The sequence below is a fragment of the Antrostomus carolinensis genome, unplaced genomic scaffold (assembly GCF_000700745.2).
Source record: "Antrostomus carolinensis isolate BGI_N321 unplaced genomic scaffold, ASM70074v2 scaffold6367, whole genome shotgun sequence".
Classification (NCBI taxonomy): Eukaryota; Metazoa; Chordata; class Aves; order Caprimulgiformes; family Caprimulgidae; genus Antrostomus; species Antrostomus carolinensis.
In genome coordinates, this window is record NW_010328063.1 from 35,372 (window position 1) to 61,912 (window position 26,541).

General features: G+C 42.4%; 1 protein-coding gene across 1 annotated transcript in view; it reads right to left on the reverse strand.

The window, feature by feature from the left end:
- Positions 1-22,446, reverse strand: part of TMIE (transmembrane inner ear) — a 33,971-nt gene extending 11,525 nt beyond the window's left edge. The window contains exons 1-2 of the mRNA XM_029085990.1: positions 22,345-22,446; positions 10,607-10,724 (exon numbers count right to left, since the gene is read on the reverse strand). Coding sequence (XP_028941823.1) covers positions 10,607-10,724; positions 22,345-22,446 — 220 coding nt within the window. The remainder of the gene's footprint in view (positions 1-10,606; positions 10,725-22,344) is intronic.
- Between the last annotated feature and the right edge of the window lie 4,095 nt (positions 22,447-26,541).

Sequence of the window (26,541 nt, forward strand, 5' to 3'; positions counted from 1 at the left end):
TCTTGAAGGACTGCACCCCATGGAAAGGACCCATGCTGGAGCAGTTAGTGATGAACTGAGAAGGACTCGCGTTGGAGAAGTTGGTGGAGGACTGTTTCCTGTGAGAGGGACCCCACACTGGTGCAGGGGAATAGTGTGAGGAATCAGAGACAACATGTGATGAACTGACCCCAACGTGATGAACTGAGAAGGACTCGCGTTGGAGAAGTTGGTGGAGGACTGTTTCCTGTGAGAGGGACCCCACACTGGTGCAGGGGAATAGTGTGAGGAATCAGAGACAACATGTGATGAACTGACCCCAACCCCCATTCCCTGTCCACCTGTGCCACTGGAGTGGAGGAGGTGGAAATCAGGAGAGAAGTTCAGCCCAGGAAGCAGGGAGGGGTGGGGGGAGGTGTTTTAAGATTTGGCTTCATTTCTCATTATCCTCTTGTCTGATTAGTAATAAATTAAAATTAATTTTTCCCCCAGTTCAAGTTTGTTTTGCCTGTGCCTGTGATTGGTGAGTGATCTCAAAATCCTTTTTGGCTCTGTATTTTATCCCACTCTGTGGCTGTTCTTTCAATGAAAATCTAATACTTGGATTAATGTACTAACTTCCTAGCACGCAAAAATAGAAGCCAAAGAACAAAGAGATCTAAATTGTAGTCATAGAATCATAGAATGGTATAAATTGGAAGGGACCTCAAAGATCATCAGGTTCCAATCACCCTTGTCATGCATAGGGACACCTTCTCCTAGACCAGGTTGCTCAAAGCCTCATCCAACCTGGCCGAGTACACTTCCAGGGAGGAGCAGCCACAGCTTCTCTGGCCAACCTGGGACACTGGCTCACCACCCTCACAGGAAAGAATTTCTTCCTAATATCTCATCTTAATCTATCCTCTTCCACTACTAACAGTTGTGCCAATATGACATGAAGCAAAACATGTTTTTTTTAAATATGTCCACCTTTGTAAAACACCCTGAGGATATTCTGGAAGAACTGCTGCAAGGGGCCAGAGCTGCTCCAATGTTTGCTCAGCCATCAAGCTTAATTATGCCTCTACACGTGATATTTTCCTGTTTTCTGGAAATGAGGCAATATCCTCACCATTTAGATCACATCAGCTGACCTCTCTGCACATCACAGGTTAATATGTTTAATTACTGTCTGAGTGAAATAACTTGTGTTGGATTGAATCTGACCTTACTCTGGGGAGAGCTGTTAAGGGGTGGAGAGTGTGGCAATGTTTAATCACTCTCCCTGCCACATTATTTCTTAAATTCTCATTTGAATTGACCTGGTTTTAATTTCCAGACTCTGCTCTTGCCTCTATCCACTAGACTAAAAATATATTTATTACTTTTTTTCTTTTCTTTTCTTGCTGAAGTCCTTCAATGCTGCAATCAAGTGGCCTTTTGATCTTCTTTCCAACAAGCTAAAGAAAGTGAGTTCAGTGAGACTATTGAAGACCTTTCTCCAGGCATCAAACAGAGGTGAGGATTTGATTTTTTTTTTTATTCTGCAAGCTTTTGCTTTTTCAGTATTTGTTTTCATATTTAGGCATAAGCATCTCACCAGGACACCATACAGAGGTCAACAAACCTTCCTACTTCTCATGAACCCACATTAATACATTCAAATAACTCCTTACTGCAGCATTACCCTGAACTGTGTTGCTTAACTGATTGCTTTGCTCGGATAATAGTTACTAAATTTTACTATAATTTAGTCACTGAATGTTTACTTATTCTGTAGATGAGGTTTATACTACTTTCTCCCATAGATTTTTTTTCTTTTTAATCCTTTTAATTTTCCTGTCTACTGGCAATGAAGACAGCTTTAACAGCAGCCACTTTGTATTTATTCTGAGCTCATTAGTGAAAAATATGGATTAGTGTTGGACCTCTCATCAGAACACATGTTACTTTAGGAAATTCTGATCTTGGCAAAGGTGTATTTCTGAGTTAGGAAATATTGTGTGAGAGAAAAATCAGCAGGTAGTCACTAGAAGCTCCCTGGAGCATCCCTGTAGATCCAGACAAGGTAGCCCAGGGCACTTGAGGATACAGGTCATCTCATCTTGAAGTAGATATCCAAAGCAAACAGATTCATTATTCCCACTTGTCCTCTTACTTGGTCAATCTAGATGCCTGACCTGAGGGCATCTTTAGATAGGTGAAATGAATCATAGTGACAAAGTCCATGTTAGATGATTTAGCCGGCAATATCTGAGCTATTAATTTAACACAAGCTCTAATTAAAAAAAAGCTCCTGATTGTTTATGCTTTCTATTTTTTTTCTTAGGATCTTTTTTGCCTGGTTCAATAGCTCCTGAGGCTAAGATGGAGTTCTCTAACCTTACCTCACCATCTCACCTTAAAGGCTGGAAGCAGGGACTGGATTTACCATCCCAGGGGGTGAGAGATTTGAAACTGACTGCTCTCCATTACCTCCATGCAAGGAGAGGAGCTGTCACAAGGAGGAGCCAGCACTGCAGCAGTGTGAAGCAAGAGCTAAGGATGATTGCTTAATCTAACAAGGAGAAATACTTCTTGTCAGGCATACATTCAAAATTCAGTCAATTAAGCTGGACCTGTCTTTTCTGTTGAACTAGAGCTAGCAACAAAACCCAGGATTGCAACACTCACAGTTAATCTCATGACTTGAGAAGATCAAAACCAGATTTGGATCTAGTCTGTGCAGCTCAGACCTGTCTACTCCCAGTTTTCCTGTAGTCCTGTGGATACACACAGATTTCAAATCATAAGTGCAAGCAACATCACTGTCTACAGCTACTTATCACTCTCTACAACTCCCTGAAAGGAGGGTGGAGAGAGGTGGGGGGTTGGTTTATTCAACCAAGGAATAAGTGACAGGACAAGAAGAAATGACCTCAAGTTGCACCAAGGGCAGTTGAGATGGGATGTGAGGAAGAATTTCTTTGCTGAAAGGGTTCTGAGGCATTGGAAGGGGTTGCCCAGGGCAGTGGTGGAGTCCCCATCCCTGGAGGGATTGAAGAGCCATGTAGACATAGTGCTGAGGGACATGGGTTAGTTGGGGACTTGTCAGTGTTGGGTTCATGGCTGGACTCTTAAAGGTCTTTTCCAATCTAGACAATTCTGGATTCTGTGTTACCTACATTGATTTACACCAGCTGAGAAGTAGGGTTATGGGCTGTTATTTACCCTGCCCTAAGAATCTGCAAAATCCCTATTGTTTGCTGTTGGATATTATGCAAGATGGGGGCTTGTGTCCCCAAATTGCACATGAAAGACAAATGAGAATTAAAATTATAATAGTCCATTGAAATAAAAATAATAATACTAAACCAGAACATGAAGAGTTAACCAAGTGGTTTACCCAGGAAGGCTGCAAATCTAACTTTCACTTTCAGATCCATAAATCCATACACAAGTGATACTGGCTTGTCCTAAGCAGATCTCAAGCACACCTGTACCTCATGCACTGTGCTGTACAGCAAAGCAGCCTCTCCTCACAGTCTCCATCTCTGATGCCAGAGTCCACCTGTGCACAAATCTGTGCTTCATCAGCCCATTGCTTTCACCATGAATAGTCACCCAGTGGGAGGAAGGATGAAGAAGAAGGCTTACAGCTGGTAGGGACACCCACATGGAGGAGCTGTTTTGGAATCCCACCATGATCAAACACATCAATTCTTCCTCTTGCAGACTCCAGATACATCCCCCTTTATGTGACTTGATAACTGTCACATTTAAGAGAAGCCAACCTCAGGCAATGGCATCTCCAATGTTTTTTTAGCTGATAGGGATCACAACAACTGATGTTGCTGTAGCCTTGGGCGTGTGTGTTTGTGTGTGTGAGAACATGAACAACAATGGAAGGTTAAGATAACATTATAGTACAAAACAAGAACTGCATAAGTTATTTATTATCAAAATAACAAGAAAGAATATTTACTTGTTATTGATTGGAGTACTTAAAAAAATGTTCCTTCCTTTGTAAAAGACACTTAATTTTCTCTTAAGCACCCCTTTTTGTGCTCAGCTTGAGCTGCAGGTGCTGTTGCCAATAAGTCTGGGGGCTTGGGCTATGTTGTAGGCACACAAGTGTACTGACAGCTCCAGAACAGAAGGAACAGTGTGTGATAAGAAGTTGTGAGAACTTGAGCTGAGGGCAAAAGAAAGGTTTAACCTACTGTCCCCATGTAAGAGCCATTCCTTGTCCCCAGTGATGTTTTAGGTGATAGAGGACAGTACCCACCCCCCTTGCACCCAGCTCTGCATATATTATTCTGTGCATTCTGCTGAGAGTTTCTGTTTCTGGTGATGCAGTGTCTGGAGACAGATGCTAAAGCTTCATGTGAAGCATCCTTGAGCCAGCCTAAATTATCTGTGCTTCACTGGAAATTCTGCACATAAATGAAAACATCTGGGTAGTTTTGTCATCCAAAAAAGTAATGGTTATTTAATAGTGTAAATCTTTTGCCTGGCATTTATACTTCAACACCCACAGCAAGTTGGTAAATAAAACTTCTACCACTTCAAATTAAACGGCGCTCAGTTAATTGCATTCAAGATGTTTAACAGCTTTGTTGGTGCTCATTAAATAATACTTGATTCCTGGGAACGTGTTTATTTAGCGTGACCCCCCCCTTGTACTCTCACTGTATTTTATGCTCCTCTTGAACCTTTGACAGGTTTAAGGGAAAGAATCCCAGTTTATGCAAGCAGATAAGCAAAAGCTTTGCATTCATGACTCCCAAGCATCCCTCCTGATGACAGACCTGCTTTTTCAAGGTTTCATGTCCGTGGTTATATGTCAGGAAAGAAATTACTGATCATAGAATGTTGTGAGTTGGAAGGGACCCACAAGGATCATGGAGTCCAACTCCTGTCCTTGCACAGGACAATCTCAACATTCAGACCATGTCCCTGAGGGCCTTGGCCAAATGCTTCTGGAATCTTGTCAGGCTTGATGCCATGAGCACCTCCTTGGGGAGCCTGTTCCAGTGCTCCACCACCCTCTGCCTCAAGAACTTTTTCCTCATGGTGAACTTCACCCTCCCCTGCCACATCTTCCTGCCATTTCCTCTGATCCAGCCTTCAGGAGCTGGAGCCCCTTCAGGTACTGGGAGGCCACTAGAAGGTCTCCCCAGAGCCTTCTCTTCTCCAGGGTGAACAGCCCCAACTCTCTCAGCCTGTCCTCATAGGAGAGGTGCTCCAACCCTCTGATCATCAGAGTCAATGAAAAGTACACTGGGCAAGCCTTGTGCCAGCTGCTGACTCTCCCAGGGATGGATCAGTACCACCTTCTCCTCCATCACAGCATTGCAGTTTGAAAAGGACAATATTTTTGTTGCAAACTTCTCAGTCCTCATGGATGAAACAGGTTGTGTAAGATTCCAGGTTTATGACTCAATCCCATCCTATCAGGGCATAGCACTGGGCCTCAGTTCCCCATTTACAGCATTCACAAGGGGAAAAAAAACAACCAACAACAACAAAAACCAACCAACCAACCAAAGAAAAATCAGACCAAGAAACCAGATAGCAGTCCTCCTGACAGCTAATGTCATCAGTTTTTTGTTGTCTCATCAAAGCCTCTTCAAGGAGAGAGATAGATTAAACCCTTGTCTCTGCTCCTGCTTGCAAGAGGTCTCTTTTCTTATCAACCAGCACTCAGAGAATCAACCCAGAGCAGCTGAATTCTGCTGAGTGCTAAGGGGCAGCAGACCAGAAAAGGATTTTCAGGCACACTGTCAGGACATTTACCAGCCTAATGGCCTGCCTTGTCCTACCTTGATTCAAATACCCAAAAGTGAAGTTTTCCTTTAGCCACGAAGAGAATGATCTAAAATCTTGGGTGCAGAGAAGCAAAACCTGACCTGCTTTGTGTGGTACCTGAGAAACTTTGGTTTTCCTCCTATTCTTTCCTGATTTTTCCCTCTAGAGATTGTGCTTGCTTTAAAAATGAGCTCTCATGTGTCTTCTCCAGTTGTAGCAAAGGCTTGGTATTCCTGATATTTTAGTAGATAAATAAAAGAATCGTGCAATGATTGAACACATCGATGAGAGTTCTACCTCCAGCATCACCTGAATGATGTTAAGCATGTGCAAAAAATTTGTATTTTCTGCTGTGGGCTGCTTTACTCCCAAAAGTTTTTTTCCTCTCTGTGATGTATCTTATCACAGAGCAGAAACAAAGGATAAAGATGGAGATGGATAGGTCCAACAGAGAGATGTTTTCATATGGCATCAGAAAAAGCTGGTTATCAGTTGCTGCAGGAGAGACAGAAAAGCCTTCTGCTTATAAGTGTGCAAACATTTCATCTCTTCTGGTCTCTGCTGGGTACAGCTAGGAGTTATCCCATTTAGTTTGTAACCTACCCAAAAACATTTTTATGAGTTAGAAGATCTCCTCAGAGACTTTTTGCCCATTTCAGTGGTGTGTGTTGAGACATAAGACACCTTTATGCAGGATTTTTAAATATTTTTTTTCATGAAGTAAGGAAATGTAATTTTGGATTTGTCCTTTTTTTAATGTGCTGGTGCCATCTTGTGGAAGTTGCTAAGAGTTGGAAACCACACCTAGATTATATCTATCTTTGCAAGGTCTGTCTCTCAGCAGGAGCAGTTTTGTGGAAGAGCACAGAGGACCTGACATCCACAGTCAGTGTATTTCAGGTGGGGTACTCCAGCCTGGTCTGTGGCTGCTCTTAGAAATTATCATGCATGGCTAAGACCATACCTTTCTGAAGCAAGTATCTTCTATTTCCATTTCAACTGAAAGGAATTCAGTTCAAGTGCTCCAAAATCACCTACAATGAAGCAGCTAGGGGCATTAACTTTAAAAGCATCTCAATTCCTCTCCTCATCCTCATTTACTCCTCACCTGAATTCGCGTGACAAAACAGACACACCCTTGAAGCCTTGATAACAAGGAGAGATGGTAAGCCAATGAGATCTTGTGTAAGCCCTGGAAAGGATACTCTTTTGTCTTCTGGTACAGAAGTTTATTGCTGTTAGAGGGTTGTGTTACCCTCTTGCTCTGGCTGGGAAGGTGCTCCTAGAACCAGGAAAAGGAAGCCACGCTAAAGCTCTTCTCCAGTTCTTTTCCCATTAGAAAAGTAGAACATCACCCAGTTTTCTGGACTGATACCAAGGCAGCCTCCAAGAGCTCACTCACAGAAAAACCTGTGTATCTGCTCCCGAGAGTTGAAACTTGACTGGTAAAGCTGGGGAACCACCAATGCTTTGGGGATCACAAAGCAAAGGAGGAGGAAGATGTTGCTGGAGCAAGATACAAGGAACCGGTGAGAATTGACTGTATGATTCAGTTATTCTAATGTTATTAAGGTTGGACCTATCCTGTTTTGACTTGGATCACAGACTTGGTTAATAGTTGTTGTCTTCACTGAATACTTTTGTTTTCATAAAAAACTGACTGAGCTGGTACAGTTTCTTTCAAATCCTTTTTGTTCACTGAAAGTGTCTTCAAATGAGAAGGCTGTGACAGAGCAGCAGAGCCCTAAACTGACTCCATTCCATGTTGAGATGTACTGAATCTATTTATCACTCTGAGACTCAGCAAACTAAAACTCCATCATCTCCTAGCTAATACTTTCCTGCCTCTCCAGTAATATATATCTGTAGCAGATTAACATAATAGTCTGATTTTGTTGAACTACCTGGATATGTTAGTGGGAACTCAAACCTCAGAGTAGACATTATTGAATTACACATAACCTATTTGTTTGCTTAACACAGATCCTCAAAGTATTTTAGTTTCTCATCATTCATTGCTTTCATCACTTTCAATACCTGGGCAGTAACTTTCTTTATATATTTTCTAGAATAAATTTAATTTCTGAGCTGTCACTAGATGAGTAAATTTTCATTGGTGTTTGCTTCTTGCTACTGATATTTTTAGGTAACAAAAAAACCCTTTAGTTTCTTTTCTGCAAGCAGTGCACCATCTGATGTGTTGATTTGCCAGCATGGGAGCAAATCCATGTTTTTAACCCTAAGTAGCCTAGTGATGCCAGAGCTGATTTTCAACAAGCAACAAAACAATCAGACCTACTGTGGCAAAAATATCTTTACAATTTGATGCCCCTAAACCAAGAAAAAAACCCAGCTAAATCAACCCCTTCATGCGTCTATTTGCATTTTAAAGCTCCTACTGTGAATTTTGTTGCCTGTTCCACATGGTGTATGGAGTCACTAGGGTTAAATACTTGTTCACATTTACTTTGCTCTGTGGAGTTCCTTGTGATTGTTTTCAAAGGGTGTTGTGGCATGTGATGAATTAGCATCAGTTTCATTGATTGAGATCTGGCAAGTTGTAGGAGTAGTTATCTCTCAGATTTTGGATGTAGGGTGGGGTGTTTGCCCTGAAAGGACAATGAGGGGAATAGAACACAGAGGAAAAACAGTTGTACTTGCTTTGAAAATGTAAATGTCTGGTTTAAACAGAGCAGGAGTACATAATAGGAAGGTTATCAGGGAAGGACTGATAACAGGCTACCCAGTCAAAGAGGAGGCTGTGGCAACAAGACTTGATTTCCCCAATATCAGCAGAGACAACACCGCAGAGGCTGCTGTGTTAGTGGGAACTCAAACCTTAGAGTAGACATTATTGAGTTGCACATCACCTATTAGGTTAGACTAGGGCTGGATGTAGTTGCAGGTTTACCAGAAAATTCAAAAATAACAGGGAGCACTAGAAATCGGTGTTCTGCAAGACTATGGTTGGAGAGTTATCATAGAATGGTTTGGGTGGGAAGTGACCTTAAAGATCATCCAGTTTCAACCCCCCTGCCATCAGCAGGGACACCTTCCACTAGACCAGGTTGCTCCAAGCCTCATCCAACCTGGCCTTGAACACTTCCAGGGAGGAGCAGCCACAGCTTCTCTGGGAAACCTGGGACACTGTCTGACCACCCTCACAGCAAAGAATTTCTTCCTAATATCTAATCTAAATCTCCCTTCTTCCAGTTTAAAGATATTACCCCTTCTTCTGTCACTCCTTGTCCAAAGTCCCTCCCCAGCCTTCCTGTAGTCCCTTCAGGTACTAGGAGGCTGCTAGAAGCTCTCCCCAGAGCCTTCTCTTCTCCAGGCTGAACAGTCCCAACTCTCTCAGCCTGTCCTCATAGGAGAGGTGCTTCAGCCCTCTGATCATCCTTGTAACCAATGATTCTATATTTGGCCTAGTAAACCCATGTTTCAAAAAATGGCTGATTGTAGGTCAGGGTTGGCATCGTCTGTGGCTGTTCTTCATCAGGAGCTTGCATGTGGCCACCCTGTTTTGGAGAGTGTTCATCACTTATGAATAATGAGAGCAGAAGTGATGTGGAAAGCTAAGGCACTCGGGGGATTCCTTTAGTTGCTTTAAAATGCTTCACTGCTCCATTAATTGAAATTAATTTTAACAACAAATTAGGGCCACAAGCCAGAATGGGAAAAAAATGGTAAAAAAGTGTCGAGAAGATTTAGATGTGTCTAAGTCCATATGGCTGCATGATGTCCTTCCTAGAGTGGGTAAGGATTTGAGGTGATCTCCAACTTGATGGGATTTACCTTCAGGGACTGGGCGCAGGCTCTGTCCCTCTGTTCACTTGTCCCTAGCAGGAAAAAGAGGAGACTCCATGGTATTGTAGATGGATAGATGTAACTTCATTTGCTGGAAGAAGTGAATTAGTTACACACTTTGCAAAAGTCTAGAGAGCAAGAAGAAGATGGGAAAGAAATGAATTTATCATATTTTGTTTATATCAAACTGACATGGGGTTTTTTTTTTGTATGAAGTTATGGTTGGCTCAAGAAAAGAGCAGAAGATCCTGCCTTTGAGTTTTGATGGGGTTATGATAGTGTCCTAAGTTATATTCCTCTAAGGAAGCTCATGATAACAGTTTGCAATGCATAGTGAAGCTGGATTACCCTCTTCCCAGAGAATGAGCTGCAAAGGGATGAAGATGCTTAGGTGAGGAATTGGTCATACCCTGATAAATCCCCAAAGTGTGCTGGGAGAGTGTCTGATCCCACTCCACTGCAGTAACTAGGTCTGAGCCAGTGGCTTCCTAGTGTCTGCATCCAAAAAAAAGGAGGTTTTGAAGTCCTGAAAACCCTGCTAAAATTGAGTTGAAAGTCTTAGTACCCAGAATAGGAGTTAGGGACCTTAATGCCAGATCTGGCTGTGACTGCAGACCTCTTGAACATTCTTATCTCAGTATGTGGGACAGCACCCCAGGAGGTCACATTTGGTTGGTATGGTTGTGCAACAGGGCAGGACCATGGCTACAACATGCATTTGGGCCTGAATGTGGTACTACAGCTGAAACAGTCCCAGCTGTGGCACAGCCCTATACATTCTCTTTTTCTCTAGGATGCTACTAGCTAGAACCTGTTGATCAGTATGTTACAAGATAGTGGTAACACCCATTGTGATCCAGCTGTGGTTACTTCAGAGGCCACGCCTGCCTTTCCCTGCTGCAAAAACCCCTGTGTGTTTTCCTGCGATGCCAAAGACCGAAGAGCTTCAGCCTGTGACTTCCATGGCCGTTTGGTCTGTAGTCATCCAGGAACAGGTCCTACTTGGGGTGGTGTTGTGGTTGGTGCAAGGCAGAGAATTATGACTTACTGACTGCCAGGACAAAGATGGCAAAGATACCAATCACCTGCCAGAGGCGCAGCCCCCAGATCACCACCGTCTCTGAAGTGACAGGGTCCGGTTTCTTTTTTGGGGGTTCTGTGGTGGCCTGAGAAAGAGGGAGAAAAAAAAAAATAAAAATAGAAATGTGGTTTAAGATTTGCAAGGGTCGTCCCTAAAACAGTCAGAAGGATGCTAATAGCACAGGAGATGGTGGGCCCCAGTTAACTACCCCCGCCTCCAACAATTTGGAAGTCTTTGAGGAATGGACTTCATGAAAGAGTTTGTATCTAAAGCTTTTGCCATTTTGAAATTTATATGAAATATTGCTCCTCCAGGCATGTACTTCTCTGTGGGCTTATCTCCAAGCTCTGAACATCTGCACTCTGGTGTTACCTTAACCCTCCTTTCTATACTGGGAATACTCTTCTGGAGGGGAGAAGGACTAACTTGCAGTTCTGTGGTGTTGTTTTGTAGCTCCTTGGCTTTAAAGATGTGACTGGGGGTAGGGTTCAACCTCTTAAATACAGTCATCTAGTCTTGTTTGAGGTGCTGTAGAGTATTTTCCATCTGCCCACCCAGCAGGGCAAGGGTCTTGCCCTGTGTTATATGTGCCAGCTCCTGTACTCGTGTCAGATACTGTAGTACATCTCAAATGGCACTAGACTTCATAGCAATGACACAGCAGTGGCCTCATCATCCATAGGTATGAGACAAAATCAGGAATTCTCATATCTACACCTTTCAGTCTCTGCCTGATGTAGGATGAGAACCCAGTGCCTCAGTTTCCCCACTGGTAACAGAAGAACATTGCTGCTTCCTTACTTTTGCTTTGAGATGCTATGAAGGGAAATGTCATGTGGATTTGAAACGGGGACAGATACTAGAGTTCGTTTATAAATTCAGAAAGAACACTTGATTTAAATCCCATTATCACTAGGGAATGAGGAGTTGAAGGATTCTTGAAAGGCAGCATGATGTGTGAGCAGTATTTCCCACACAGCATAATCTCTATAGTTTTTAAAACAGCGAGGTTGAATTGAGATGGTTATTCAAGCAGTGGGGATTCAATCATATTGCTTTAACCCTGTTAAGTTAACATCACAAAGCCCAGATGTCAGATTTCATGAAATACAAGGAAAAATGGTTCAAAACTGGTCACTCTGGGTTGGAGTCTCCAGTTCTGTAGCCAGTATTATCTGATTATCACAGCTCCAGCAGTACGACAGATTCAGAGCAGAAAGGAGAATACACCATAGGGAGATTAAACAACACAGACACTATCAAGGAATCAAGATTAAATCTTAAACCAGGGATCCTATTGCTTTTTATATACATATAATTAACAGTAATGACCAAACAGCTGTTTGCAATGAAGAATTTCGGTAACCTGTATTTGCTGAGAGCCCTTGCATTGCTTGAGAACATGTCTAGAGACAATGTTCTTGTGGTATGAGTCCAGGAGGAAGGTCCTTTTTTGGGGTTTTTTTCCTTTTTTTTTTCTCTCACATGAATAAACCACAAGACTTCATGCTGGCAAGGTGGTGTTGTTTAATTTCTTTTTATGTTGTAGCTTGCAGGTTTCTCTTTTTTTGTACTTTCATGCATATATATATATATATATGTATATTGTGATCTAGAAAATAATTTAAGTAGGGGACATGGTGCCAAATACCTTTGTTCCTTAAAAATATCTTTATTTTTACAATTAAGTGGACTTTTCACAGCAGTAAGTATATTTTTTCTTTTAATTTATGCTTCTTTGGAGGAAGTCAAGTTTCTTAGTGGTGTTCTCCATTAAGCAAATCTTGAACTGAGTTAGTAATGAATTAAAATATAACATAAAAAAAGAACTGAGAGAGTTATTTTTTCATCATTCATAAATAGTACCTTTTTGAGCAGACTTGCTTCTATATTTTGAGTCACTAATGACAAGTTTGACTAAAGAAACCTGCTCTTAAATTATCTTATAGATGTTGCATTAAGCCTGATTGTCATGTAGGAAAGCAGGTCTTAATCAGTTATTTGGGTTAACAAGGAGATGATTGAATTAAATTCTGTGGCTTGTACTGTATCAAAGGACAGAAAAGATGTGATAATGTCCTGTTTAGTGCAGGGATTGGTGCAGAGGTGGGATTGGTCTAAGGAGAGGAGTGTCTGATACAACAAGAACAGCACTCTAATTTCTAGCTCCTGAAAAGGTTCTAGAAGTGAAATGCAAGAAGGGAATAAGAAAACAGGTGGAAAAAAAAGTGAAATAATAATAATCATGAGAACCTTATCTTGTGAAGGTGGTGGTGTGACCTTTCCTTATGTGATCTAGTGGCTAGGACTTCAGATGAGGTGAATACAACCTCAGCTCCACTGATTATCCTAGATCTTCAACATCTATGGGAGAGTCTGGGTCAAATAGCCTTACAGATATTGGCCTTTGGTAGGAGAAACTTCCCTGGAGTGACCATTTAGATGGAAAAGGGACAAGGACCTCATGGCCTCCATTGTGGCTACACGTTGGACAAACAAGGAACCTAAGTCTTGTTGTGGATCCAGTCCTTAGCTCTTGTGTGCCTCAGTTCCCCATCTCTGAGATGGAATTGAACATGTTTCACAGGTGTGTTAAGAAGACAAATGTTACTAGTGAAACAGGATCTCCAGACCAACTCCTGTGGTCCCAGTGCAGCGATTACATGGTAGTCACCCATACCAACAAGCAGCATTTATCTTCTTGGTTTATGACTTACAAAAGGAGGTTAACAACTCCTCACCGCTCATGAACTTCACATTATGATGTGTTGTGGTGCAGCAAATCATAGAGTTAAAACCTGCTAGTGACCTTTCAGAAGAGTTGTTAGCAAAACACCTTCATTACTTTGTATCTGAATGTAGATCCTGATATGAATTGGCAATAGCCTTTTGATAGAAGCTGAAAACACTTAATTTCTAAAATAAAGAAATAAATAAACCTGCTCAACAGGCACATCTGATTCCCTGCAGTGCTCTTCCCTTCTCAGACCATTAAAGTGCTCTTAAAACACAGTTGTAATGGATACCACAGAGCGAATTGGAGCTGCTCTCCAATTACTTGCCTATTTGTGTGACACAAACCATATTTTAGTCTCTTCCTAATGAAGGATGCTTCCCGCCCTGTCTGGAGTGCTTTATCTCCCAGGGGCATCCTATTCAGAATCCATCTGTGGTAAATAGGATTGTTGTCTGAGCTGGTCTCTTCCAAGCTAATCTTGGCTACTTAGCACCACTCACCCACATCTCATTGCAATATTTGTGATGCCACCCTTCTCCCATAGTGCAGGGACTGGCCATGGGGCATCCAGTGCTCAAAAGCCAGAATTGCTACAGGTGAACTAAGGGTGTCTGGCCAGAGCACTGTGATCTTGTAGAGGCATCTGGGACAATCAAAGAGGTAGGAATCCGTGATACTTGACACTGAAAGATCTCATTTTTTAAACTGTAGGATTTCTTTTTACTCCTTACAAAGCATCCAGTAATGAAGAAAAGAAACTGAAGAAGCTGCAGTAGACAGCAGCACTGGGGAGAGGGATCAGGGCACTGTCTTAGGTTCAGAAAAATTTATCTAATTAGAAGTATTGACCTCAGAGATCTAAATTTACTTCCTGCCTTGGATTCAGCTTTCCTTACTACTGATCCTGGAGTTAACCTCTCGGGTAACCTCGATCCAATTTATAGGAAATACTTCATTTGCAGTAGTTGGCATGATTTTGCCATTTTGTGAAGCTCAGCTCTCCAAAGGATGGGTCTTCTCTTCCAGACTTATGTCTGCTGGGCAACTGGCAAAGGGAGACAGATATAAAGAGGAAAATTTGTGAGAAAAAGAAACTATGAGGTTTCTGCTGAAACTCTGCATATCTGGGTAAGTCTAAAGTGCACATCAGAAAGGGGAAAGATACAAATGGAGACGTGGCTGGTGTTAGTCCTGCCAAGTTTATACCAGACAGGAGCAGAGGTGAAGGGTTAGCTCTGCAGACGGTGGGAGGTTTGAGGTTGACTATGGTTATTCCTCTAGACTGAGGAGCAAGTCCTCAAAGGGCCTGACAATAATACAGGAAGCTCTGGAGGTTATCATGCATGTACTGCCAGGTGAGTTGAGCCTTGCCCATTGCCAATGGTCCTTCCTTCCATCTGCCTTGCTGTGGCACGTGCAGGCCTGTGGCACACAGCAACACAATGGTCCACGCTTTCTTGACTATGGTGGAAGTTGTGGATGAATCATAGAATCATTTGGTTGGAAAAGACCTTTGAGATCATCAAGTCCAACCGTACCTGTCCACTACTAAACCAGATCTCTGAGCACCTTGTCTACCCATCTTTTAAATACATCCAGGGATGGAGACTCAACGACTTCCCTAGATAGCTCGTTCCAGTGCATGAGAACCCTTTCAGTGAAGAAATTTTTCTTGATATCCAATCTGAACCTCCCCTGGCACAACTTGAAGCCATTTCCTCTTGTCCTGTTGCTTCTTACTTGGGAGAAGAGACAAACAGCCACCTCTCTACACCTTCCTTTCAGATAGTTGTAGAGATCGAGAAGATCTCCCCTCAACCGTTCCTCATAAGGAACAGTATAACCCTAAACAAGGCTGAACTTTCACTGGAGGGAAGAAAAATGGTTTCACATAAGCTCTTGATGTGAACCACTAGATAAAGTAGCAAAATATATTGCATATTTAAGACAAAAGTGCAAAGGCAAAAAGCATGAAACAAGACTGCTGCAGAGTCATGAACATTCACTAGATACTTTTGGTTTAATCACTGTCACTTTTCTTCATGTTCTTAGAGTGGGACGTGAATGCTAGAGCTGAAGTAAGCAGTGAAATTACCGTAGTGGAACGGTCAAGCTACCACAGCTTAGAGAATTATATATAAGCTGATCTAAGGCAGTTGCCTGTGTGCATGCACTGGGATTCAGTAACAGATGTCTAAGTTTTCATTTCTACACATGCTGACCAGACAAGTTGTCCAAACTCTCAAGTGAGATGAAACATGCAACACTGGCCCACATCTGGTCCTCTTAGCTTTTGGAGATGACATGTAGTATGTGTCTATGTATGTAAACATCTTAATGAAAGTAATTCTTAATAGCTTGAGGAAATGGGAACTGTTGATTTGTGCTTGGCAATAAACATCAAGATTTGGAGCTGTTTATTTGTGCGCGGGAATAAATGTCAAGATAACAGAGTGACTGGATTGCGGACAAAAAGAGAAGATGTAAGGAGGTGAAACTTGGCAGAGATAAAATGGAGACAAGGTGATTCTTATGCAGCCCTGAGGTGGCGTGGGTGGGGGAAGCCCCTGGTTCCATCAAGGGTGAACTTGTGCCCCTGGCCACCAGTGTAGTCCAGAAGTGGAAGATGGACAGATGGATAAAAAGGTTTCATTTGGTACAAAGATTAACAGCATTGCTTTATCTATGCAAAGCAGTTGAACTAAACAAAAGACTCCAGAAGACTGGAGACAGTAAAGATTACTCTTGTAAAAGATACCACGCTTCAGAGGAGTCATCTTTAGAGGAAGGAAACTGTTAGGAACACAGAAAATGGAGGCAAGAAGCAGCATTACCAACACTCAGGTAATAATTTATGGCTTAGGTTAGTAGCCTAAACTTAAATGTAAAGGAGACAATGATGTAGGTCTTGGTAAATATTCCATGTAACATTTATGGAAGACCTGCAGTATCTTGAGCAGCAGCTGGAAAACAGGCAGAGTACAGCACAGTGCCTAAAATAAGATGAGACTGCTATGTTTAGGAAAGTAAAACCAACTCCTAGACAATACCAATAGTGAATATTGAGACCAAAGATGGACTGTTGATTGAGGTTTCTCTTGCGTGACAGTGGCATAGCTCCTTAGTCTCCAACTACATTGACTACGTGTCCCATAAAAGCTGAGGCACCCAGATCACTTGTTGATGCCAATAATATAGACAAATATTTTTGTGTTTTAACCTTCAGGTTAAATCTCTTCCTCGAAAGAAAATGCCTTTACCCTTACTTAGGTCCTTAAAAATGTATGGTACAAGGAGTTAAGCCTAAACTAGTTATTCCAGGGTTATTTATGTCTCAGAGAGAATTATAGCAGTCAAATGAGAGCCTCTTAAATAGCATTTAGGATGGTTATTTATTAGTAGAGGCAATGGATTTAGTTACAGATGCAATCTCTCTGCAAATAATAAAAATGTTCTCAGATTGTGTATAAGCTTTTCCTTAATGTTTGTGTGGGTTTGTGACTGGAAGGCTCCAGTGACTTTATACCCTGTATAGTCTCCATCTATCTCTCTTGAGCTGCGTCCTCAGACAGACCATGACTAGGAGTTTTCCAGAAAATAGCTTTTTAAATTTTCTATAATCTTTTGAATCCAGCTGACCCAAAACACTGGTATCTTCCTTAAAGGTAACATTCTTAAAGCTAATGCTTATCTCTCAAATCATCATGCGTGTTTCTTGTGGATGTTCTCCTGAAGTATTATTTTCTGGTTTGTTCTTTTTATTGTCAGCAATTGAGTTAAATTTATGCATTCCCATGGAAAATCAACCTCCGGAATCCACTATAACTACTCAGTAATTTTACCTGCCTTCATTTAACTTGCAATCACACATGAGTATTTTAAGATTATTGCATACAGAATCACATCCATCATATTCATTTGGAAGTTACAAATGAGGGTTACTGTCCCTTGAGCCCAACAACATACAGCTAAGTGTAGTATAAACTTGAGCTCCACTTAAGACCCTGTGTATCAAACACATAATTTGTCTATATGGCAATTTGAAAGTGGAAGGACTTGGAAAACATCTGAAAGCCTTTAATCCCTTTGTCAAAATGGCCTTCAATTAATCTTTCAGTGATCTTCTTACCCAAATCCATCAGAATCTGCCTTTGTTCCACTGAATCTATTAATAACTAGTAGAAAATATTAGTGTTTTGGTTTTTTTTTTTCCCCTACTCTGAAGTCTGTGATGCAGCTTTTCCAAGGAGTCCAAACTAGAGTGACAGAAGGATCTTTATTTTTATTCTATTCTTAGTAGAGAAAAGGGGCAAAGTTTTTTGGTCTGATAAAATTTTTGAAGAGTTTCTTTTATGTGACTTCCTAAAACAGTTTTACCTCCTGACTAGGAAGCTCCAAACTCCAATCCAGAGACCAAGAGCTTAATAAAGGTCTGACAGATGTAGAATTTGACTCAATAAGGGGATCACTGACTCTACCACATGCTACAACCTAAACATGTGATGTGTCTTCTCACCTCTGTGTCTAAATTGACACCCAATCCAGGTCTCTTAAGAGCTGACCTGATGCAGGTTATCCTGATGGTTTCCTCCTGGAGGAAGGCATTACATCTGCATCAAAGCACCCTCTGATAACCCATGGGGCTGATGAGCCTAAACTTCACTCAAAGGAGGTGGACCCCTGCTATAAAACAGTGGGTAGTGCCAATGTCCAGTTTTCAAACTGCTTTTTATTTTTTAAGTTTGTTTCTGTTTAGCTTGATTCTCTCCTTCAGGGATCTGTAGACAGATAGAAATGTTCATAACAAAGGAGAAAACCCAGGTAAATCAAATGAGGGCTGAGAAAGGCTTGGGAGAGAAATGAGAGTATAATTATGTCAATGAGAAATTAAATACTGAACCATATGGGGATGACTGGGAAAACATGGTCTGTTCCAGCTGGTTTATCAGACTTTACTATTAATAAAGTGGCTTAAATAAGCATAGAGATTTTCTTTTGCTTTTCCAAAACAAAGTCCTGATGTTTTTCCTGTCATGCTGCAGAACAGACTATTCTTTAAGCTGATTACAAAATAGTCATAAAACATTATGGTGGTAACTTTCAGCCTGAGCTCAAAAGAGGACTGAAATCTAAGAAATTATGGGGTTTACATTGGCCTCTATAAGAGGAAATTTCTCTTCTAGATGCACTGGAAATGTTGAAGTTCCTCCGTGCTTAACTTGTCCTAATTCTGTTTCCAGAGCACCCTTTGGGCATGTTGAAAGTCTGATGGATAAAACCAGGAGTAGTATGAACCGTACTATCACTTCATTCCTCCTTTCCTATGTAAGCTGCTTGCTTCTTGAAATGCACACTTTATCCTAACTGGGGTTCTTGGACAAATGATGGAGAAGGTAGAAAACTCAGGAATGAGTCAGTGCTATATGTATTTCATGTAATGAGTATTATTTTATGGGAGCTAAATGCATCATCTGAGCAGTCCTGTGTAAGGGGGGAAAAAAAGCCAAAGCCATGGTCATAGAATCATAGAATGGTTATGATTGGAAGGGACCTTAAAGATCATCTAGTTCCAACCACCCTGCCATCAGCAGGATCACCTTCCACTCTCCACCCAGCCTGGCCGAGAACACTTTCAGGGAGGGGGCATCCACAACTTCCTTGGGCAGCCTAGTCCAGTTGAATGTAAGTGAATGGTCTCTTGTTCTTAAGTCCTCTTGGTGCTAGACCATCGGTATGATGATGGAAAAGAGACTTTTCCCAGTCTTCTAGTTGTTTATCTAGCACCTGCTAATGTTGGAATATGTGAGTGTGTTTTAAAGGTTGGGTTATAGAGGCACTGAGGGGTGCTTAGGTAGAGCTACGTGGGTGTGTGTCTTCACAAACCTGTACAAACTACAACTGAACTTAGGCAAGGAGCTTCTGGGGAAGAGTCCACAGCTCTGAGTGAAGTGCAGGATGTCCCTCTGCAGTGCACCTTACAGGAAGGCTCCTGGTTGTCCTTTTCAGGTGCTGATTTCTTCTCTCTGGTGACCAATGAAAGGATCAGAGGAAATGGCAGGAAGATGTGCCAGAGCAAGCTTAGGTTGGCCATGAGGAAAAGGTTCTTGAGGCAGAGGGTGGTGGAGCACTGGAACAGGGTCCCCAGGGAGGTGCTCATGGCACCAAGCCTGACAAAATTCCAGAAGCATTTGGTCAAGGCCCTCAGACACACAGAATCATAGAATGGTTAGGGTTGGAAGGGACCTTAAAGTTCATCCAGTTCCAACCTCCCTGACATCAGCAGGGACACCTTCCCCTAGACCAGGTTGCTCAAAGCCTCATCCAGCCTGGCCTTCAACACTTAACGGGAGGGCTTGGGCAACCTGTTCCAGTGTCTGACCACCCTCACAGTGAAGAGCTTCTTCCTAATATCTAATCTAAATCTACCCTCTTAGATTCAGACATGGTCTGAATCTTGGGATTGTCCTGTGCAGAGACAGAAGTTCATAGAATCATAGAATGGTTAGGATTGGAAGGGACCTTAAAGATCATCCAGTTCCAATCCCCCTGCCATCAGCAGGGACACCTTCCACTAGACCAGGTTGCTCAAAGCCTCATCCAGCCTGGCCTTAAACACTTTCAGGGAGGGAGCATCAAGTTGGACTTGATGATCCTTGTGGGTCCCTTCCAACTTACAACATTCTATGATTTTTGGTTAGACTCGATCTTAATGGTCTTCTCCAACCAAAATAATTCTATGATACTATGGTGCACCAAATGGGGCAGTGTCCAGGGCAGCCCATGGAGTTATTTCCAAATTATCCAGTGTCAGGGTAGCTTGCAAACCCTTGGACAGTGAACTTTCAACCTGAAGGACTGAGAATTCTTCAAAAAAACCCTATGAAATAGGAAAGCTCTTTGTCAATGCAATTACATTCAATATTCAGAGGCTTTTATTGCCTCTTCGCTCCCAAGTAGAAAGTGTCCGTGAATCTGCACATTTGAAAACACTTGAACACCATTAAACAAGAGCATCTTCTTGTTTCTTCACTTCTCCTTCTCGTGTGGTTTCTGGTTTGTTTAGGGTTTTTTTGTGCTGGTTTTTTGGGGGGGTTGGTTTGTTTGTTTTTTGAGCTCACTGAAATGTTCTAATGCTCAGCCCCTTTGACCTTCTCTCTGCTTTAATGGGCTGGCTAAGCATAAATTGAATTATTCAGGAAAACAGCATTGTATAATTATTTGAAGTAAGTCCTTGCAGAGCTTCAGAGCAGCCTGTAATTCATCTGCTTTTAGAAATACAGAAACTGACTGTTCATCTAATCTCATTTTCAGATACCTGGTAGTTAACCTGCTGTGCAGCTTGTTTTTTCCAGATGAGATTTGCTCCCTCTGACATGCTTTAAGAAGTAAACAAGTTTTCAAGAAAGTCTGGTATAAGTAAAGCAGACCATAAAATTACACCTGTTTTATAACAATTTTCATAATTTTGCCATTTATCTTTGTTTTGTTTTGGCATGAGGATAATTCCTGTAAAGTGTGTGTCTGTGAAACATAATGAAAGGGAACATTTTCCTGGTGGGGTGGATGCTGTGTCTGCACATCATCCTGGTTTCAGCGAAGCGTGCTTTGTGAAATGTGCACTGTAGGAGAAAGTTCTGCCTCACTTGTCACCTTGAAAGCTGCTGAAAGCTGAACAGCTTGGAAAAATGGGAAAAAAAAAGTCGACAGGAGAGTGTGTGTGAGCTTGTAAAGGAGTTTTAGGTTCTTGTTTGCCTTGCTGGGGTTGTTATGTCGTGGTCAAATAGAATGGGTTGGTGGACTCATTTGAAAATCATGAATTGAGTAACATTAAAATGAGATAACTAGAGCTTTGGGGCAGAAGATGGATCATGAGGTGAGGATATGAACTCAGCACGGTTGTCATTGTCCCTAATGTGTTGGTGATGAACTGCTAAAACCTGCAGACCAAAGGCTGTGGAGATCAGACCTGGCTTGATGCAAAGCCAGGTGAGGGCCAGGGCAAGCAGGGATGGAAAGTTTGAAAATGGTGTAAAAAATCTTTTCTTATACTAGCACATCAGAGCCCTTAAGACAGCTACTAGTCAGATGTATTTTCGAAAAGTTTAGCTAAATCCAGAAATCTGAGCAAAGCAAACTCTGCTGCAAGAACATGCTACTCATCAGCATGGCAACACTGGGGCCAACACAGCAGTTGCCTCATGTGGCTCAGGCTTTAGGAAAAGTGATGAAGAGGTTGAAAACAACCGGGTTGCAAAATTTTTGGCAGTTGTAATTCTAGGGGGCTGTACTTCCAGCTTGGACTATTACTTCTGAAATTGCTGGCAATAAGTTATAACCACTGCCAGGGTGTATTACTGGGTTGTGAAGCTTGAAGCTGCTCTTCCCTCCTGGTTTATCCCAGCCTTGCTCTAGGGAGCTGAGGCCATGGGAATGTGTAGTCATCCTCAGGGGAAAGCTCTGAAACTGAGCTGTGGATGAGGAACATCACCTCCAAAGTTAATGTTTTTTGCTGAACTATAGGATATGAGGGAAGGCAGAAGGAAAAAACACAGTCTGAAAGTTTAACTTGGGTTGATACATGTGGGACAGCATCACCTGGGTCATGCTTGGTCCTTTTCTTTCCCTGAGCCCCTGATGGGAGGCACTTGTTGGACACACAGTGCTGGGCTAGAAAATGCTGTGCTGTGACTTTGTCCCTTTGCACTGTGTCAAGCCCTCTTGGAGGCTTAAAGCAGCCCTTAAGTGCTGGCTGTCCTCAGCAGCAGCTATTGACAATTTAAAAGTCCCTTCTTTCTAGTGCTGGGCCTGTAGAAAGCAACAAGCATCTCCCAGAGAAGCCTCTAACTCCTTGGAGCTACCTTAAATTGTCTGCCCTACCTGTCTTCCCTGAGTAACATGTGTGGCAAAAACAAAACAAAACACACAACCACGATTCCTGGACACCCTTGAACCCCCAATTGCTCCTTACCTCAATTAATTGTGCCATGGCAGCTTTCGAGCAGGACAAGAAGAAGGAAGAAGACCACCTCACCCAGGAGAGAGGATGCTGCAAGGGTGGATCCCACCCCATCTTCTCTTCCCAGTATATCTCCGATTTCTGCGCTGCAGACCAAAGCAGAGGAGGTTATGAATAACCCAGCCAGCTTTTAGCAGCGTTCAGCATTTACCAGAAGCAATCATGTGCTGTCCTGGTCCTTCTTTACTGTCTTCCTTTCTAACTCAGCAGCCACAGAGCTGACGTCGGGGAGTCATTAATTAATTAGGTTGGTGTCGCTTACAGAGTGATCCGCTGCTCCCTGCCTGGGCTTCTTGAAGGGGAGATGCAGGGAGGAAAGTAGTGCTCAGAGCTCTTGCTGCTTTTTTATTTTATTTATTTTATTATTCTTTTTTTTTACAACTGTCTGACTGATTCCAGCTCTCTCGTTCTTGTTTTTTTTCTCTTGGCCTGTTGAGAGAATTCTATTCCTCTAATGAAAAAGGGTTGTAAGCCAAGCTGATGCATCATCAGCATCATAGCTACCCTATCCTAGCAGAGTCCAGTGTTACTAGAGATAACTATTTGACATCTCAGGATCTAAAAAAGCACCTTTCATCCCTAAAGGATCTTGTGGATGTGTCGCTACAATCTGCAGCTTCACTCAGATTTGATCTCTGAAGGGAGTTGAAGGCAACTGGGAAGAGTATGTGCATAGCAGACTAGAGAAGCTAAAGGTGCAGAGCCACCATTTCCAGCTCAGCTGTGATCAAAAAGGTCAAGAAAATTATCTGAATCACAGAGGTAGAGAAAACACAGCTTGAGGGGTTTGAGGGAGTGTGGGACTTTGAGGGAGCACTGGAACAAAGAGAGAGACTCCAGAGAGACTGCCCAGAGAGGTTGTGGAGTCTCCACCTCTGGAGATGTTCAAAACCCACCTGGATACTTATCTGTGCAATCTGCTCGAGGTGAACCTGCATTGGCAGGGAGGCTGGACTAGATGGTCTCCAGGGGTCCCTTCCAACCTCCACAATTCTTTGATTCTGTGATTTCTCTGCTGGACTTCCACCAAGAAGCAAACAAAACCTTCAGCCACAATGTGAAAAAGTGAGTTAGGAGGAGAGAGACTGGATGAACACTTTTACTATATTCTCCCATACTCATAATTTCTTGTTGTATCCTTTACTAGGAGAAACCTGGGATTTTAGGCAAGAAAATAATTAATGAGATGTGAGAGGGTCTAGTCACTTCTATGCTCCAGCACTTTTAGAAGCATAAGAAGAATTTCAGGAAAAAAATATCTTCCTAGCAAATTAATATTTTACAAGCTCAAATAGGCAGGCCAGCTTTAAGGTTTGCATTACTGATTAGACCGTGAAGATTAGAGGAGGGTGGAATGATGCCAACACGTGCATTGCTTCAGATGAAAAGCAGCTGTTCAGTTCTCTGCTGCATTTGTTCTCGCTGTAGAATTACACGTTGACTGTTGACTGCTGTGTTCCCACGTGTGAGATGATGGGAAACTGTGTGCTCTGAAAATCAGTATGAGGATTGGATGTGGTGGAAAAGGAAGGCAGGATGCTGTGTTATGAGGTCTCGACAGCAGACGACAGATGGTGGCAGCATTGAGACAGGGAATTATGCATATGCCTCAGAAGTTGTGTAGTTTGGTCCTCCTTTCCCAGAAGAAAATCCAGTCTGGGGCTCTGAGATCCTAAGCAGTGGTTTGCCAAGTTGGTTTTAATGTTTTTCAGCTTGATTTCTTAAGGAAATTGGGCTTTTGGACATGATACTTTACTCGTTCCTCTCCTCCTCCCTTCACCCAACCTTCCCTGCTCTGGACTTCTAAAGCTGTTGTTATTTTAATTCAGCTGGAATTGGCCAGGTGATAAAAGTCTGGGAAATACCAAGTTTCTGTGCATTTCAGGTTAAATCAGTTGTTGTCCTCATGGAAGGAAGAAAGACAGTATGTGGACAATTTTTGCTGGACACTGGAGGATCTATCCTGGGCAGAGATGCTATGACCAACTGAGCCATGGGGAGCTTGGGTTTGTGCCTGAATGTCTCTAGACACCAGCGAATACAACCACAGGGCATAAATCCACAGCAAACTGGGCTACCAGTCCTGCTGCTAATGGGACTGATTCCTTCTAGAAAACATTGTCTAAGCGCTAGTAGTGGTCTACTAGAGAGGAGCTTGTGGAAATACATCTGCTGTGCCCTGGGTCAAATGCAATATAAGCTCCCTAAGCCTCTGGGTTGCTATTTCCATCTCCCTGATGAGGAAAGGCTGAGGGAGCTGGGTCTCTTTAGCTTGGAGAAGAGGAGACTGAGGGGAGACCTCATTAATGTTTATAAATATGTAAAGGGCAAATGTCAGGAGGATGGAGCCAGGCTCTTCTCAGTGATGCTCAATGGTAGGACAAGGGGCAATGGGTGTGAGCTGGAACACAGGAGGTTCCGCTTAAACTTGAGAAGAAACTTCTTTACAGTGAGGGTGACAGAGCCCTGGGACAGGCTGCCCAGGGAGGCTGTCGAGTCTCCTTTTCTGGAGACATTCAAGACCTGCCTGGATGCCTTCCTGTGTGGTCTCATTTAGGTTCCTGCTCTGGCAGGGGGATTGGACTGGATGATCTTTTGAGGTCCCTTCCAATCCCCAACATTCTGTGATTCTGTATTTTATTGTTAGTGCCTTGCCCATGAGCTGGGAGGTCAGCGTTGCTCCCATCGTTTTATTTGTGGGTTTTGAAGAAATGTGGGGGTTTTGATGTTTGTTTGGTTTTTTTTTAATACACTGAGCAAGTTAGGCTGTGACTTTCCTGTAGCTGATGGGGAGCTATCTCCTCATGTGTGCTTATGAACAGGGGATGTCATGACATCACATCACTGCTGGGAAACATTTGTGCCAAGAGCTGTGCAAAAATAGCACAAAAAAACTTGATTTTTTTTTTTTCTCCCTCAACTTCCAGACTTCTTATTCTATACATGGGTCACTGAAGCAGACTGCCTCCTTTAGTTTTCAGAGGGAAAAAAAAAAAAAAAAGTGAATTTCTGCTGACTCCAGACCTTTCAACAATTTGTAAATTCATTTCAGCTTCTTTCCTTGGGACAATTTGAAAATACTTGCAGGTGGTCAGAGTAGAATCTCTTGTTGGGATTTTAAATTGTAAGATTTCATGTTGGCCTTCTATTTCTTTGAGCTTTTAGAGTTTTTTTATTTTATTTTTATTTTCTTTCATGATGAGGACAAACAAACACTATCTTCAAGCACCTACTTCTAATTTAATGACCTTATCCTTCAAGCTGGACATTTTGTAGAGAGGAGGGGAAAAACAAAACAAAACCAAAACAAAAACCCAAGAGTGTTGCAAAAATTATTAATTTAGCAACAGCGAGGCAGTGAGCTTTGAAGAGAGAGGAGAAATAGTTGTCTTTTCCCATATACAGTCCTACCAGCAATGACCCCTCACCGGATAAGGTTACTCAGAGCCTTCATTGCACATGCTGTTATGTACTCACTGATTAGTGGATGACCACCAATTTCTTAGTGAAACCACAGGCGCTGTTGAGCTCGTCAGCACCCTATTTATAACTTGTGCCTTTAGCATCCTCTTGGGAAATAAATGAAATGTGGCTCTTGCTAAATATAAAATCATAGAAGTATAGTGGTTGGAAAAGACTTTTAAGATCACCGAGTCCGACCATAAACCAAACACTACCAATTCCACCACTAAATCATGTTCCTAAGCACCTCATCTACCTGTCTTTTAAATACCACCAGGGAAGGGGACTCTCCCCCCCCCCTGGACAGCCTGTTCCAATGCTTGACTACCCTTTCTGTGAAGAAGTTTTTCCTCAGATCCAATCTAAACCTCCACTGGTGGAACCTGAGGCCATTTCCTCTCATTTTATCGCTTGTTACCTGGGAGAAGAGATCAACTCCCACCTCTCTGCACCCTTCTTTCAGGTAGTTGTAGAGAGTGATAAAGTCTCCTCACCAATAACTGCAGTGCTGCTGTTGCTACCGTTGTCGCTACACAAAAACATGACAATGTTGTGTTTGGGAGAACATTGTGGTCTCGAACAGCATGAGTTTACTTACTGCGGCAGCAAGTGCCCCAGGGGTCAAACCACTGAAAGGGGATGTGGCTCTTCACTGCCTCATTTTCTCCCTCACCCTGGAGCTTCTTT